Source organism: Aspergillus affinis (assembly GCF_023601865.1).
Source record: "Aspergillus affinis strain CMG 70 chromosome Unknown NODE_122_length_107909_cov_88_106777, whole genome shotgun sequence".
Lineage (NCBI taxonomy): Eukaryota > Fungi > Ascomycota > Eurotiomycetes > Eurotiales > Aspergillaceae > Aspergillus > Aspergillus affinis.
This window is the reverse complement of record NW_026515903.1, coordinates 40,421-56,318: the sequence shown is the minus strand read 5'-3', so window position 1 is coordinate 56,318 and position 15,898 is coordinate 40,421. Positions and strand designations below refer to the sequence as shown.

The following is a 15,898-nucleotide window of genomic DNA, read 5'->3' as shown; positions in this document are numbered from 1 at the left end:
GCCACTTTGTCACAGCAGCTTCTCCGGACGGAAGAGACCCGCCATGGTGACACCGGCATTGACATTGACGTTGACACTGACAAGCGCCGCTAAAAATGGAATTGGAGACAACAATTAACCTAGTCAAGTAATCTGGGTGAATACTCCGTCAGGAAAGAAGAAAATCTCCGACGGATCTGGGACGGAGAAAAGGAAGCCAGTGGACGATCGAAGCCTTCAATGGGAAATGTTCAGGACTATCAATTTCGGTCAATGTGACTGCGACGTGATGGGCTTTTTCCTTCCCCGCATGGCGTATGCCGAATGGCTGGTTTTCTGTCTTGGGTTTTTCCACCTCTTGGGGCCGCCATGGCGGAGGGATTCCTATCCTGGCTCCGGGGAAAGGGAGGCGGAAATAGCTCGGGTTTGATGTTGACGATGTTGGTCAGGATGATGGGGATGATGTGAAGATGATGGGACTGAGCAGGGCTGTCCACTATTGCCAGTCACATGGCCATCCACGGCACGGCGCCTGATTCAGGCACCCACAGGAAACCCCATCCCATCGGATCTGCCGTTTTCTACTTCTTACTCACCTGGACCCAACATCACCTCCATCGATCTACGTCCTGACCTACCTGTACCTATTCCAACCTCAACCCGTCTCTAATCCACCACGGGACACGAGTCATGGCCAACCATGCCAAGTACCACCGCTGAAACACCCTTGTCCACGTCCAGACCGTCGCAACAATGCCTTGACCAGATCCCTATTCCACCGCCTGGAAATGATAATAAGTTTTAAAACGACTGTAAATAAAATAAATCTATTGGACTCACTGCTAAAGAAACATTTTGAATCCACCTTCTTCAACTTCAATGGCGAGGGCATCCCGCTGCCTCATACATACCTTAGGTATCAATAACACGCCATGTTTCCTACGCTCATGCGGATGGGACGAAATTCCTCAGGCTACAAATTTGCAGGTTGAGTTACAGTTATTTACTAACGTGGTATGTCGTGTCATACACGTCATATGAAGATAACTAGTTAGCAGGGATTGGCATTAGCCAGATACCTAGTTCCCCCTCATTAGTTACAATCCTTGTCTCTCTCACCTCGATCCGCATCTCTTCTTCAAGTTTTCGATCTAGCAAGGTGCCGACGCCATGCTAGGCCCCGCAGCAGACACGGTTCTATCAATTCCAGAGCTGTTGGAGGCAATTTTGCTCCACCTTGACATGTCCACCGTCCTGTTGTCGGCTCAGCGCGTAAACAAGCATTGGTTGGCAACTATCAGTGATTCTATTCGGCCCCAGCAGCTCCTTTATTTCAAGCCGATCCCATCCTCTAGACTACCTGCATGGGCCTACTCAACTCCCGAAAATCCCTGGTATCCCAGTACTACGAAATAAGAGACGTTATGGCTTTTCTAAATCCTTTGCTTTTCAAACATTTTTGGAAGCGTTTTCCTCGATTTAAGTCGTTGGGATTCTTTTCGCCGCGCTTATGCTTTTACAACCGATATGACCTGGTGGTCGGATGATCATAGTATTGCTGATTGGAGTGAAATGCCTGAAGATGTGGACTTGTCAATCGAGTCTCTACACCGTCAAAAAGCCTTTACTCGTGCCGGTGCCAGCTGGCGCCGAATGCTGGTGTCTCAGCCCCCTCCCCTAGCGCAAGGTCATACCTGGCATGACTACCCAGACAGAGATATCACCTTTTCGAAGGGCATTATCACCGAGACTCCAAGCCCTTCAACGTTGCTTCCAATCTCTCAGAGTGGTCTTCGCATGGGTTTACTTTATGACCTGATTCAGTACCACGCTGGACATCATGAGCAAAGCTCGCTCTATTTTCGGATTCTGTGGGGTCATCAGTGGCGTGAATATAGTGTTAACAAGCCACATGTCCGTACATCCAACGAGCTACTCAAAGAGATAGGGGTCGTTATTCAGTTTGTCCATAAATGTGATAGTAGATCCAGGGAGCCTGTGGATGTGAGAGCCTGGAACTCTGCGTTTAAGAGCGAGGATTTCCAACTCCCAGAACACGAGACTGTGGAGGCTTGGAGGGGAAGTTGGGACGATCCTGATGATTGACAAAGTTTATCTTGATATAGTAACTTGGTGCACTCATTCATGCCAGGTATTAGCAATTCAAATCAACTATATCTTTCTTCTCTTTGTATCTCTATTACCGTCGTATCATTCCCCCTCCGCGCTTGCAGATCTTTTCTAACCTTTTGCTAGAATTTACATAAGTGTAATATTTTAATTCTCCGGAATCCATTTCAAGAATCTTTTAGAATATGTAGAAAATTCACCTAGCTTGTGCAGACTCCAGCCATCGTAATCTTTCGGCTAGAAAATCCCGACCTTTTAAAGCTCAATCTAGATTAATAATGCCATGAATTACATGATAGATATAACAAGACTTGACGTTTATGCACGATGCGATATATTCAAGGACACGTCAAGGAGCTTGGGTGGAGATCAGAGCACGAGAAGTAAATAATCCGGCCAGACAGGACCCCGAAACAAACATCCAACCTAGGTATCAGTATGAAATATTCACTTCCGAAGAGTCAAAGGGATTAAAAGATTGGCTAGAAGAAAGTGATGTATCTGATAATTTAGGTAAACACGACATATTGGTCTCGAATGTTCGATAAAATGGAAGAGGTGGATGTCAAAATTAGAATTCAAAAACGTCCCATAGGTAGGAAATAGACGGTTCCAATGATTAAATCTTGTGGTCTACAAGCTATGCATATTAAGGAAAGAAAAAAGGAATTATACCAGTGAGCAGAGCGACACAAATAAAATCTAGATATAACGTTGTTAGACTATTGCAGAATACAAAAAGCAAAGAAATAAAACCAGAATGAAGTACACTGACGAGCAAGCAGTTGATAACAAAACAGAAAAGCAGCAAGCGAAAAGAAATCAAGCCAAATTAACAAAAGCAATCAAACAACGCATTTGCACAAATAGTAAATCATGGGGAAAGGACCCTGGGCCAAGGAGGCTCAACGCAGAATAATGAGAGACAAGAAGCCTTAAGGGCAGCGGATCGCGGGTAGGATACACTTTCTTCTCTGATATTCTTAAGCTTCGAGGGATCAAATTTATGTCCTCGGTTCTAGTTTGAGCTTGCTAAGTTCTATTCTGTGTTTTTCTATGATATATTCTTTTATTTGTAGGTAAATGGAGAGAGGTAGTATAAGCAGATGTACATCGAATCAAACACATTTGACCCATTCATAGTTTCTCAAACGTAGGCTTCCTCTTCTGAATCCCCGAAAGCAACGCATCAGACACATCCTTCGTCTGCAATGCGGCACTGTTCCAGACAGTCGTATACCGAAGGCCTATATTCATCAATTAGCCACTATCCGAAATGAAACGGGCACGAGGAAAGTCTTACCATCCTGAACCGAATGATCCCTCGACCAATTCAAAATCTCCTTCGTCCCCTGCACGGCGATGGGACTCTTCTCCGCCATCAATCGTGCCAGTGCTAATCCCGCCTCGACCGTCTTCTGTTTATTCTCATAGACAGAATTCACGAAACCGACCTTCTGCGCCTCCTCCGCCCCAAACACTCTTGCCGTCAACGCCACCTCCTTCACCCAGCCGTTATTCCCCACCACCTTGGGCAACCGACTCAACGTCCCAATATCAGCCGCGATTCCGATATCCACTTCCTTCACGGCGAACTTCGTGTTGCGCGCACAGATACGCACGTCTGTCGCTGTGCTGAGATCGATGGCTAGCCCCAGCGCGAAGCCATGCATGGCGCTGATCACGGGCTTTTCGCATCGTTCGACGGCGGTGATACAGTCTTGGAAGGAGCTGATGTGGCGACGCATGTGTGCCGCTTTTCGTGCAGAATCGGCTTCGTTGCTTGAGTCTGAGGAGAGCAGCCCTTGCGAGGCGGCGTGTACGTCAAGTCCGGCTGTGAAGGCTTTCTCGCCGGCGCCAGTGAGGAGGACGGCGCGAACGGAGGGGTCGTGGGAGAGTTGGTTGAAGAGCTGGGCTAGTTCGAGCCACATGCTGTGTTTTTGGTTAGTTGGTTTGAGATCCTGGATCCCTTGGGGCAAGGGGGTCAGAAAGATGGGTTGATGCGTACGCTTCGAAAAAAGCATTCAGCTTGTCGGGGCGGTTGATTTCCACATGCGCGACGTAGGCATGATCGGCGGGGAAGTGGACTTGGAAGTACTTGTAGGAGTAGTTGTCTGCCATGGTGGTTTGTTTTGTGTGAGAGTGTAGGTGGATGTAGGTAAGTGAAAGAAGATGAAGTTGGGGTTAAGTTGTCTCTTTAATTATCCAACGGCCGACGGACCTCGGCAATTGATAAGATTGAGTTTATCAGTCCTGCTGTGTCTGGAAGGTGGAGCGGGCGCGGCTGTGGGGTCTGGGGTCTGGATACAGGATTGAAGAGCTGAACGGGTTGATATTGATTTGCAGTTCCAGTTTATAGATCTCGAGGGTGTACAGTGCTAGAAAACTAATGCGCAAAGCAAGGATCCTTAGTTGTTGCGAAGTAACGTGGTCATTCACGTGCCTCGGCTCGGTTGTACATACGTACAGGATTAAAGATTAGTTATACCATATAAGATTGATTCTGATATCTCAAATCTATCCCTCCGGGCTGGGTTACACATCAGTATCGTTGAAGCCTTGATGGTCAACTATATATGCCCAATGAACGAACTATGCTCAAATCAGACGTACTGTGATACATAAATAGCAATGACGTCACCCTTGTACCTCAAGCGAGGAGCTTCATTTTGAATTGGAGCTCGGTCTAGCTACTCAAATTCTGGTTAATCTGAATTTCTACAGAATGGAATAGAAAGATATCAAAAGGAATGTAGCAATTGTTCGATTAATTAGATAAATTATACAAAGGAATGTAATCTCAGTTTCAAACACAACTCAGCCAGCTTAGTCAACTCAACAATCAAAACAATTCATAAAAAAAAAAAAACAGCAAAGGATCGTATTCTCATTCTCATAATTGTCAACTGACGATCAACTAGTCAAGTCATTTACTCGACCGTGATCTTCTTCGAAGACGGGGGCGTAGCCTTGGGAACAACCACAGACAGAATGCCGTTCTTCAGGCTGGCCTTGACCTTCTCCTGGTCGACATGGCTGGGGAAGGAGAAGGTGCGGTGGAATTCGCCAACAGAGCGCTCGCTGACCCAGAAGCGGGGCTTGCCCTCGGACTTGGAGACCTGTTTCTCGCCGGTCTGGGTGACTTCGGTGCTTTCACCCTGGGCGGGCTCGTTGTCACCCTCGCCGGCTTCGGGGGTGTGGTATTCGCGCTCAGAGCGGCCCTTGATCACGAGGGTCTGCGGGTCGGAGAATTCAATGTCGACGTCCTTCTGGGCGATACCGGGCAGTTCGCCGTCAAGGTGGTAGGCATCGGAGGATTCGCGGACGTCGAAACGAGGCGCGAAGGAGCGCACGGAGGTTTGGCTGCGAGAGGAGCGGTGGACGTCATAGTCGTCTAGGAGACGGAAGAGAGGACCGAAGTCGCTACCGGTAGGGATGGTTCGGAAGAGAGACATTTTGGATGTAGTAGGAAGAAGAAGTTTGTTCAAGTGAGACAGAATGGTTGCGATTGAGTGTTTGATGGAGAGGATTGCTTGTTATCCTGAGACTTGTAGTTGCTTTGTTGATGATGATGAGAACTTGTTGGACGGACCTCGAGGCCCTCTATATACCTGCGCGCCATGATTCCAGAATGTCCCAGCGGATTGAAGATGATGCCAGAGTAAATTGGATATCCAGGATTTCCCTGTTCCTGAAGGTGCTCGAATAATCAGGCAATGGACGCTGACAGGTTGGGGGAACCGTCCGGGGAAGACGGGAAAGTTCTCGGCCCTTCGACGCGATCAATGGAGACGCGGATGACTCAGCCGCCGTTGCTGTCACATGCAGCTAACTAGTGTCATGTGATTTACTAGCGCGGCGGATGACCCCTACTGAAGTGGTTAAGCTCAGAGGAATGGTGGAGTTCGATTCGAGCTGTACGAGGCCTAAGCCATAAGGAGAATGCAAATGAATGAAGTAATACTCTATCTAAAACGTAGCCTAGAGTACAGAGATACTTGAGTGCTTGGGTGTTTGAAGAGGATTGTAGCCTCTGCAAAATATGAGCCTCGGACGGATTAACGTTGTTCCCGGCCTCCGAGCTAATTATATCTCATCACCCACGAAGGTGCCATCCGACCTGTAACCTGCTAGTGTATTGGCATCGTTGATCCCGGGCAAACCAGGCAAACATCCAGTGATTTACAGGTTTAACTTGGATACAATTGTGGATGCGATGGCAGCAAAAGTACGCATGGGTATTTGCGAGAGGCTTTTACCGGCTCTGTTTGGATATTCTTCATATGTGGAGATCCAATGGTATACGAAGACGGGTCCGAATATGGATACTATCTCGTTGCCGCGTTAAAATATGTAATGACTCCATTTATAGCCGTCTAGTTACCAGGAAAAAGCTACGCCTCACGGAAGATACTTCATAATTAATTCCATTTCTACCGCTTTGGCTAGAGTTACGATTTCTCAAAAATCTCGCGCCTAGTATCAAGGGTATTCAATTGGCCGAGGGCTGCAAGTCCCCACACCTAGTCACCGGTGTCGCAAACGTAGTGATGGGCTCGATAGTACTGAAGTACGTATTTTAGGCCACCGCGAAGAGTCTGGCGCAATCAAGGAGCGACAGATCATCGTATCAGGTGGATTCCAAGCAAATGATCCCCGTTCTGACGTCCGTCCAAGTTGTGACCCGGTTGTCCATCTATCTTCCCTTAGTTGATTTATTGAGGCATCAAAGTCCAGAGTGTTCTTCGTCAGGTCAAATTTGGCGCAATGGTACGATGGTATGGTGTCTTCCAATTCCGAATGGGCGCGATTTTGCATAATTCCGATTTGGTGTTTGCAGCCCAATCACACAGGTCGGGTGCCGGATTCTACCTAGTCGTTGATAGATTTCGTCATTTCCAAACCCACCGAATGACCCAATCTCGATATGTCGGGTGGGAGAAGCGGAGAATTGCACGGAAGGTAAGGGGAAGCGTGAAGGAGGAGCGTATCTGACGCGCACGCCTTGCGACCGACAAATTATTCAGATTCCGATTCATCATCAGCCTGCATGACCTTATCATCGAGCTCCTATTGCCCAGAGAGTTAGCACACTCAAACCGAAGAAGGCGAACACAAAGGAGTGTGTGTCCATGGCGTCGCGCTGTGCTGTTCTGTGTTACCTTTCCAAGCCGATACTTTAGATTCTCAAGCTGGCTTTCCTTGATAACTAGGTGTCTGTCATCATCTAAGTCTTCGACAATGTAGTCGTGTCTTTCTTCGTCGTATTTTAGGATGATCGCCTTGACGGAGGGGTCGCATTCGATGAGAACTCCTGTGGTTTATTGGATCCGTTGTTAGTCGATTGGGGGTGGGTGAACGTTGGGGTGTAGCGTACCTCTGACTGCACGCGGCATAATGAATCCCTGGAGATACGGGCGTGTAGTGGCAGAAAGACGATACGTGTAAGGAGACGATTAGAGAAGGTTGGTGTGGATAGCGATGGAATTGCTGATATTCAGCTGGATGTTGAAAGGTGCGGAGATGAAGTTGATTCGCGACGGATGCCAAGGCCAGCAAGGCAGTGAGGCATTAAGGCAGAAACTTTATTGGCCTGGCTAGAGCAAGGGTGTTTAGATACAAAAAAGCCGAAAAACAAAACAAAAAAACAAAAAAATAAAATGGAGATTTCCGTTGGTACTGCTTCATAATGCTTAGAATCTAAGTTAACCTTGCAATGACAATACTACAGGGCTATATACGAATAAGAGCCGTGACAATCTCCAATCATCGGTCTAGTCTTCTCGATCTACACTCTCCAGATCTTCCCTCCTCTTCTCTTTATCATGGAAAGGTGTCCACCCTGTCCCAGCCTGAGCAGCCATTGCCACGAGCGTGACCACAACGCTTCCCAGAAGCAAAGCCTTCACAGACTGCTCGTAACTCTGGACAGCAACCGCGCGCTCCACACCAGTCAAGCTGCCCACCAACGCAGGGCTCCCGAGAAGCTTTCGGATGAGCTCATCGTTCCTCTCCAACCCATGGTCGGAAAAGCCGTTTTCCAAGCCTCGTTTCAGTTCCCGTTGGAAGAAGCCTCCACCGATTGCCGATCCGAAACTTCCCGCAAATCCTCTCGACATGCCGAGTAGCGCGGTTACGATATAATGCACGTCCGGGCGGGTGAGGTGGAGGAGATGCGATAGACTGTAATTCATCATCGCGCCGATGGAGAGACCGTTGAGGAAAGTGAAGAATATATAAGCAGCAGTAGGTGAATCGGGCGTGGAAAGCGCAGCCAAGGCGAGCTCTGACAGTCCGAAAAAAAGGAACGTGACAAGGCAAGAACTAGCTCAGTCAGTAAGGGAGAGTTTGGCCCGTGAATATAACAGAGTACAAAACTTAAAACTCACATATAGTAACTTCCAGTTTTACGAATATGGATCCATCCAACTAGGACGCCACCCAGTCCGAAACCTGCGTTCGTTGGTACCAGGATCAACCCGGCCGACGCCGGAGACCAGTTACGGACCACCAATGCGTACGTGGGTGAGAAGAAGAGAACAGACCAACGCGCCATCATTGATAGAAGGCCTGCTAAACATGTCAACAGAACACTTCTCATCTTGAGCAATTCAACCGGTATGATTGGCTCTGAGGCGAAATTGGCCTCTATCAGTAAGAACCCGCCAAAGACGATGGGAAACAGAATAATGGGTGTGATAGCAATTTCAGGTGACGCAAGGCTATACAGTAGCAGGAAGACGGATGATGCCTGTAATTCGTTAGTTTAAATCAGCCATTTCCGGGGGTTGGGCATACCAAAGCTAAGGCCCCAAGATAGTCCACCTTGGCTAATTTTTGTAGCAACGTACGGTCCCGAGACTGTGAACTGTCATCGCCAAGGCCATTCGGAATAGCGAAAAACTGGATCGGGCCTAGGATCAAAGCCAGAGGGGCTTGGATCCAGAATATCACACGCTGACCTGTCAGTCACGCCGACGACGATGGATAACGGTTTACTTCACTTACCCATCCATATGTCGGCGTCAGTATACCTGCAAGTACTGCACCAGTCGCGATACCTGTTGTCATTCCAACATTGATTAACCCATTGAAGAGACCTCTTCGTTTTTTGCTTGCCAGGTCCAGGGTCAATATGATCGCCGTAATCATAAGACCACCCCCTCCACATCCAGACACTGCGCGACCGAGAAGAAAGATCGTAAGGGTTTGCGCAACTGCGGTGATGAAGAGGCCAATAGCCAGAAGCACACAGGAGAAGAGAATGTATAACTGGGGCCTGAAGATCTGAGAGAGTCGACCCGCAACGGGAGTGACACTTGACACGGCAATCTAGGTCACGCCAGATCTATCAGCGTCCGATCCTCACGCTGAGATATAAGATAGGAAACGATATACCAGATAAGCCGAGTTGAACCAGGTTGTCTCCGAAAACGCATCTAGGTCTGCCGCAATATCCGACTGTGCCGTAGTCATCATCGACATGTTGGTAGCTATGAGGATGTTCAGTATTGAGTCCATCGCCTCGTGTTTAGATTATCATCAAAGCGTACTCTGGATAAACAACAGCAGACCCATTGATAAAACAATAATTGACCCTCTGACGTAGGAGACATGAATGCGACTTTCTTCTATCGCCGGAGACGCACGCGCAATGAGCGGCGTCTCCTCTGAGGGCGATTGTTCTCTAGATTGCTGGTCTTCAGCCATGATAAAAGGGTTGCGTATCCAAGATTTGTCGGATCAAAAGAGTCGGATCTTTTGGATCCATTGGGTAGACAAATGATGATGTGCGAGGAGGGGAATCCGGCGTGCTTGTTGCTCGGAGAAAATGGAAGCGGATGCCGGAATTAAGGGAAATAAACACGACGCATTTATAATCAGCGTTAAGATAAGGTAATCCACGCCAACCAGCCAGATCCACTTGGATCCTGTCGGATAGTATTATTATTGAGCTGTCAGATTATCATTGAGCTCGAAGTCTATTTACATTGATTTGCCACTCCTGCCAATTCATAACCCTTCTATCCTATCAAATAATGTGCGTTAATTATTCCGAAGGTTCCGCTGCGCTTGGATTCTGTCTCTGTAGAGTATGGCCCTGCACGTCACACGATGCACCGTTGGCAGAACACTCAACGCAGAGATCATAACCAGCGTCGTTACACTGCGCGCAGTTGAAACTATAATCGTAAGTAGGTATCTCGATATCACAGCTGTCGCAGCAGGTCTGGAAGTCCAAATTGATCACAGAGGGTTCCAATTCTGTTTCTTCTGCTTCCACATGTGTACCTGAGGCGTCAGCTAGGAGCTTCAGGATCTTTCCTAGCTTGTATTCACGGGAAATAGATAATGGAGTACGTCCGGCACAGGTTGGTGTCTCCATTGCAGTACTGCCGTGCTCGAGAAGGGTCTGTACTATGTTTTCTCGCCCCAAAAGGGTGGCAACAAACAGAGGAGTCCGCTGGTACTGGTCCTGCGTGTCTACGAAGGCACCGTATTTCAACCAGAGCTGTACCGTAGACACGGGCTCCTCATGTACTGCCGATGCTAAGGCCGTTTGGCCATTGAGTCCCTTACCGTCTATATGAGCCCCGTACCCTCTCAGGATCTCAATAGTTGAGATGTGCCCTCTCTCTGCTGCCCAGGTCAATGGAGTGTTTCCCTCATCTGTTGCAGAGTTAGGGTTTGCTCCCCTCTCGAGGAGAAGTCTGACTGTGGCATCGTGGGCAAACATTGTTGCCCACGATAAAGGGGTTCGACCACGGCTCGTTGCGGCGTCCACGTCAGCACCACGATCTAGGAGAAAGCGAATGACCGACTCCTGGCCACTCTGTGCTGCAAAAGACAGTGGAGTTCGCCCGTGTATATCTGTGGGGTCTAAGTCCGCACCGTTCTCTAGAAGAAGCTTGACTACAGACAAAGTCCCACGTTCGGCAGCGTAGAACAGCGGAGTGCGCTGAAAGCCGGCGTTCTTCAGGCTCGGTCGAGCGCCTTTCTCGAGTAGAAGCTTGGCGATTGGTTCGTGACCCCGCTCTACTGTGAAAAAGAGAGGCGTTTGGCCGTCTTCATCTTCCGAGTCCATATTGACGCCTTTTTCTAATAGGAATTTGACAATTTCTATGTGGCCATTTTGCGCGGCCCACGAGAGCGGCGTCCGACCGGTCTCATTGCGAGCATCAGGATCGTAGTTTTGTTCCACTAAGAATTTGTTTATGGATAAGTGACCACACATTGCCGATAAAAATAATGGCGAGTTGGACTTGTTATGGGTTTCGGCGACCTTGTCAGCTCCTTCAACCAGTAACCTCCGAATGGTCTCTTCTCGGCCCCGGATTGCAGCCCATGTCAGTGCCGCGGCTTGAAAGTGATTGACATGGTGTCGATAGAGGAAGCTATTGAAATTTTGATAAAGATGGCGGTTGGTCCGAACGATCGCGTTGATGTCTCGCTCTAGATTCAGCTCCTCCAAGATAGCCTGCAGCAGTTCATTGGGGAGCTTGAGGAGCGCCATCGTAGGAAGCCGAAAGAAAGAGGGTGGAACCTGCTACTCTAGATCAGTGCGATGGCTTGTTGACCGTGAAAGAGATTGACGATGCAGCTGTGTTTTGTAGCCGTCGAAGTGACAGCCAGTGAGTCAGTCAGCCTTGCCAAAAACCGCATTGGGGGCGAGGCATCAAGGCATCAAGATGTGCTTTTGGCCTGAGGCAGAAATCTGACCCATCGGGATGTTCGGAATAGCGTCTTATTCCGGCCTGCCTCAATCTGGGTCAGTCCAATGAATCCACCCACGAGTTTCCCTTTTATGCGGACGTATCTCCATAAATATGGCTTTGCGCCCGGCTCATTATCTTCTCTCAAGCTGCAGGATCAGTTTCAATTCCTCGTTCTTGAAGATAACCCCGATAACTTAACCATCATGTCGATCTCGGTCCTGGACTCACGCATCTTTCGAAACCTCTTCGGCACCGAAGAGATTCGTGACATTTTCACCGACGAAGCATATGTGAAATTCCTCGTCCAGACTGAGGCCGCTTTGGCTCGCGCAGAGTCGAAAGTTGGTGTTATCCCGGCGGATGTTGGAGATGCGATCACGGAGGCGCTGGGAAACGTCAAGCTCGAGTATGTCATGAAATGTGAACGACCGATCGGTTTAATTCCAGAGGCTAACGGAATTAGATAGTTTTGATAGACTTGCGCGAGAAACGGAAATTGTTGGATACCCTGTTCTACCGTTGGTGATGCAATTGGTGGAGAACACTCCCGAGGAGATCGCGAAGTATATCCACTGGGGTGCCACGACTCAGGATATCATGGACGATGCGAGTATTCTTCAAATCAAGAAGGCTGTGCAGTTGGTGAAGCGGGATCTGGACACCTTGATTGGCATCTTGCAGACATTGTCTGAGAAGCATCGCGATACGTAAGTCGCTTCTTTCTCTGGCTCTAGAAGGGTTTCCTAACAATTCTAATCTCACGGTTTCTAGCCCCATGGCCGGTCGTACACACTTGCAACATGCTCTCCCCTGTACCTTTGGATACAAGTGTGCCGTATATCTATCCAGCATCATAAGACATCGAGAACGGCTATCCGAGATCGAGCAAAGGTGCTTCTTGGTGCAATTCGGCGGCGCGGCAGGAACTCTCGCTTCGCTGGGTAGTGACGACACTGGTATTCGCGTGCGCGCACAGTTAGCGAAGGAGCTGGACCTGCAAGATCCGATGATAACGTGGCATGTGGCACGCGATAATATTGCAGAGATTCTGAATTTCCTCGCCCTCATAGGTGGCACACTCGGCAAGATTGCTCTGGATATTATTGTCATGTCGTCGAACGAGCTAGATGAGGTGTCTGAGCCTTTCGTACCTCATCGCGGTGCTTCATCGACCATGCCACAGAAGCGAAACCCAATTTCTAGTGAGGTCATTCTGGCGGCGTCTAAGCTGCTGCGGGCTAATGCGTCCTTGGGACTGGATTCGATGGTCGTCGATTTTGAGCGTGCGTCGGGACCGTGGCATCTGGAGTGGGTTGCCATTCCGGAGTCCTTTACGTACGTGGTAGGAGCTTTGCATCAGACGAACTTCGCTCTGCAAGGGCTATGTGTGAAGGAAGGCTCCATGAAGATGAATCTCCTTTCAACTGGAGGGTTGATTGTTGGCGAGGCTGTCATGATGGGCCTGGCACCATTTGTTGGTCGACAGCGGGCACATTATGTGGTGTATGAGGCATGCAAGTCGGCTATTGAACATGGTAAGATTCTGCTGGATGTTCTGAAGGAAAACGCAGAGGTAACAGTGCACTTGGATGAGCAGAGATTGGCGCAGCTATGTGATCCTTTGAACTATTTGGGCTCGGGTCAATTGATGGTGGATGATGTTCTGAAAAAGGCCACAGGGGTCAAGGGATCTTTAAATTAGAACACGAATCGACAGGCCTAGATAGATAATGAGATGATTTTATTGTTCACTTTGAATCTCTGTTCTATACTCGTTCTAGATTGTACCGCGCATGACTAAATGAGGAGACAATGAGCGAAAGACATCTGGGCGATGAGTAGTTTACATTATAGACTCCGATAAACTACTTAGATAAAGCGATAGAGGTCACATTTCAAGCTTGAGTCATTGACACAAGCTTTGGTCAGAGCCGTCTCGCTTGGAATAAGACAATTTACCGCTAATATATAGGAATAGAACGCTATCCCCCACACCGGTCTTCCACTCCTCGGATTAAGCCCCAATTCCGGTCCCCAGAGATTTCATACCCCGGATCAGCCAATGCGTCTGTACCCCAGACGCTGACATGTGTCAAATGCAGTATAAAAGTTTCAGCTCCCATCTGGGGAACTGTTACTCGAACTCGTTTTCCATACTTTCATACTTTGACATCCCCTTGTCAGAATGGCATCATCGGCGTTCATGGGCCTTCGAGGAAGTGCCCTGACTCTGGCACAGTTGATCGTGGTTGTCTGTCCTGCCTTTATCTTGTTTGGTTACAACCAGTCCAATTTGGGCGGTCTTGTGTCTGTGTCAGATTTTGTTCAACATTTCCCGAGAATCGACACGAAGACGACGGAGGGGGACCAGAAAAGCTCAAATGCTACAATCCAAGGAGTGGTCGTGGCGACTTTCACGTTAGGGGCTCTGATCGGATGCTTGTCGTGTTCATACACAGCCGACAGGTTTGGCCGTCGTTTGGTCATTTTTGCTGGTGCTATACTCACGGTCGTTGGCGAGGTCTTGGAGGCATCTGCATTTCAGCTGGCCCAGCTGATTGTTGGTCGAACGATCTTGGGTGCCGGTGTGGGCATGCTCAGCGGCACAGTGCCAACCTGGCAGAGCGAGTGTTCCAGCTCGAAGAGTCGCGGAAAACACGTTGTTCTGGATGGACTCTTCATCTCGCTGGGTTATGTTCTACAAGCTTGGATCAACTTAGGATTCTACCAGATCAAGACCGGACCGGCGTCATGGCGAGCACCAATTGCAATTCCGATCTTCTTTTCCCTTGTACTCGGCGTTGCTATCCTCTTCATGCCCGAGTCGCCCCGATGGCTCATCCAACAAGGCCGCAAACACGAAGCACAAAATACCCTCGCCGCGTTGAAAGACCTCCCTGAAAACGACCCCACGATCCATACAGAAGTGTCAACTATGGAGATCTCTTTGGAGCAGACGGGCAAGACGGCATCCTTAGGAGACCTGCTGAAAATGGGAGAGGATAGGCTCCTCTACCGGTTTGGCCTTTGCATCCTCTTGCAATTCTACCAGCAAATGTCCGGCGGAAACTTGATCTCAGTATATTCAACGGCTATATTCGAAGACGGCCTGGAAATGGGGTCTCAAACATCTCGAATTCTGTCGGGGGGGACGTTAACGTGGAAGTTTCTGTCATGCTTTGTCGCCTTCTTCACCATTGATCGATTTGGTCGCCGATTCGTCTTGATGGTTAGTGGCACTGGTATGGCAACTTGCATGATGGGACTAGCTATTGCGACCTCATTCCCGCATTCCAACTATGCGGCTTCTGTCGTTAGTGTCTTGTTCGTGTTTCTGTTCAACTTTTTCATTCCCATCGGATTCCTTGGTGCGAACTTCTTGTATTGCACTGAAGTCGCTCCGACGCGACTGAGAGTTGCTATGGCTAGTATCTCGACTGCCAACCATTGGCTGTGGTGAGCTTTTAGCAGTTCAGTTCCTCATTACCATCATAGATATTAACCGCGTTGCAGGAATTTTGCTGTGACCATGATCACACCCGTGGCAATCGACACTATCGGATATCAGTACTATCTTGTCTTTACGTGCGTTGGACTCTGCATTCCTCTTTCTGTGTACTTCTTTTACCCAGAGGTAAGTTTTGTTCCCTTTCTGCCCTTGAATCATCCGCTAACATGAAGTAGACAATGGGTCGAAGTCTCGAAGAGATTGATTTGGTATTTCGTAAAAGTCCGTCGGTGTTTTCAACAGTGCAGTATGCGAAGAAGAACTCTCACCTCACAGTGGAAGACAGCTTCGTGGAGGAAAAAGCGAAAATCAAGCATGAGGAGAATGTTTAGGGGCTATAAATAAATGGGCGGTGGGACAACTGAACAGAATATGACGGTTTATCTAAAGTGGTATGAGAGGAGACATATAGTGCTTATACAGTAAAATAAGGTCATTCCGATGAGTGCTCAGCGAGGCCCTAGTACTCCGTAAGATAGAGACGAGGAATGGTTGAGATGTATGATGTCAACACCTCAGGATCATGCCACGGCCTGAGGCCAGCCGGAATAGTCGGCTATTCCGG

At 48.6% G+C, this 15,898-nt stretch overlaps 8 protein-coding genes across 8 annotated transcripts; 3 read left to right on the top strand and 5 right to left on the bottom strand.

Annotated features, from left to right (window-relative positions):
• Positions 1-1,149: 1,149 nt before the first annotated feature.
• Positions 1,150-2,085, top strand: KD926_001173 (uncharacterized protein; the record flags this gene model as incomplete). The annotated part of the gene is made up of 2 exons (XM_053104857.1): positions 1,150-1,373; positions 1,446-2,085. The coding sequence occupies 2 exons, from the start codon at positions 1,150-1,152 to the stop codon at positions 2,083-2,085; spliced, it is 864 nt and encodes a 287-aa protein (XP_052951910.1).
• Positions 2,086-3,246: 1,161 nt separating this feature from the next.
• Positions 3,247-4,230, bottom strand: KD926_001172 (enoyl-CoA hydratase/isomerase family protein; the record flags this gene model as incomplete). Its single annotated transcript, XM_053104856.1, has 3 exons — positions 3,247-3,356; positions 3,413-4,041; positions 4,118-4,230. The coding sequence occupies 3 exons, from the start codon at positions 4,228-4,230 to the stop codon at positions 3,247-3,249; spliced, it is 852 nt and encodes a 283-aa protein (XP_052951909.1).
• An 809-nt stretch (positions 4,231-5,039) lies between these two features.
• On the bottom strand, positions 5,040-5,564 carry KD926_001171 (Hsp20/alpha crystallin family protein; the record flags this gene model as incomplete). The annotated part of the gene is made up of 1 exon (XM_053104855.1): positions 5,040-5,564. The coding sequence occupies one exon, from the start codon at positions 5,562-5,564 to the stop codon at positions 5,040-5,042; it is 525 nt and encodes a 174-aa protein (XP_052951908.1).
• A 1,564-nt stretch (positions 5,565-7,128) lies between these two features.
• On the bottom strand, positions 7,129-7,505 carry tfb5 (TFIIH complex subunit TFB5; the record flags this gene model as incomplete). Its single annotated transcript, XM_053104854.1, has 3 exons — positions 7,129-7,179; positions 7,272-7,423; positions 7,487-7,505. 3 exons carry the CDS (start codon positions 7,503-7,505, stop codon positions 7,129-7,131), a joined length of 222 nt encoding a protein of 73 aa, XP_052951907.1.
• Positions 7,506-7,883: 378 nt separating this feature from the next.
• KD926_001169 (putative MFS multidrug transporter) lies at positions 7,884-9,819 on the bottom strand (the record flags this gene model as incomplete). The annotated part of the gene is made up of 6 exons (XM_053104852.1): positions 7,884-8,433; positions 8,499-8,860; positions 8,908-9,066; positions 9,118-9,441; positions 9,508-9,602; positions 9,663-9,819. The coding sequence occupies 6 exons, from the start codon at positions 9,817-9,819 to the stop codon at positions 7,884-7,886; spliced, it is 1,647 nt and encodes a 548-aa protein (XP_052951906.1).
• Positions 9,820-10,159: 340 nt separating this feature from the next.
• On the bottom strand, positions 10,160-11,623 carry KD926_001168 (uncharacterized protein; the record flags this gene model as incomplete). Its single annotated transcript, XM_053104851.1, has 1 exon — positions 10,160-11,623. One exon carries the CDS (start codon positions 11,621-11,623, stop codon positions 10,160-10,162), a length of 1,464 nt encoding a protein of 487 aa, XP_052951905.1.
• Positions 11,624-11,887: 264 nt separating this feature from the next.
• KD926_001167 (class-II fumarase/aspartase family protein) lies at positions 11,888-13,527 on the top strand (the record flags this gene model as incomplete). Its single annotated transcript, XM_053104850.1, has 3 exons — positions 11,888-12,231; positions 12,293-12,532; positions 12,597-13,527. 3 exons carry the CDS (start codon positions 11,888-11,890, stop codon positions 13,525-13,527), a joined length of 1,515 nt encoding a protein of 504 aa, XP_052951904.1.
• Positions 13,528-14,010: 483 nt separating this feature from the next.
• KD926_001166 (sugar porter family MFS transporter) lies at positions 14,011-15,665 on the top strand (the record flags this gene model as incomplete). Its single annotated transcript, XM_053104849.1, has 3 exons — positions 14,011-15,281; positions 15,339-15,459; positions 15,510-15,665. The coding sequence occupies 3 exons, from the start codon at positions 14,011-14,013 to the stop codon at positions 15,663-15,665; spliced, it is 1,548 nt and encodes a 515-aa protein (XP_052951903.1).
• Positions 15,666-15,898: the final 233 nt, after the last annotated feature.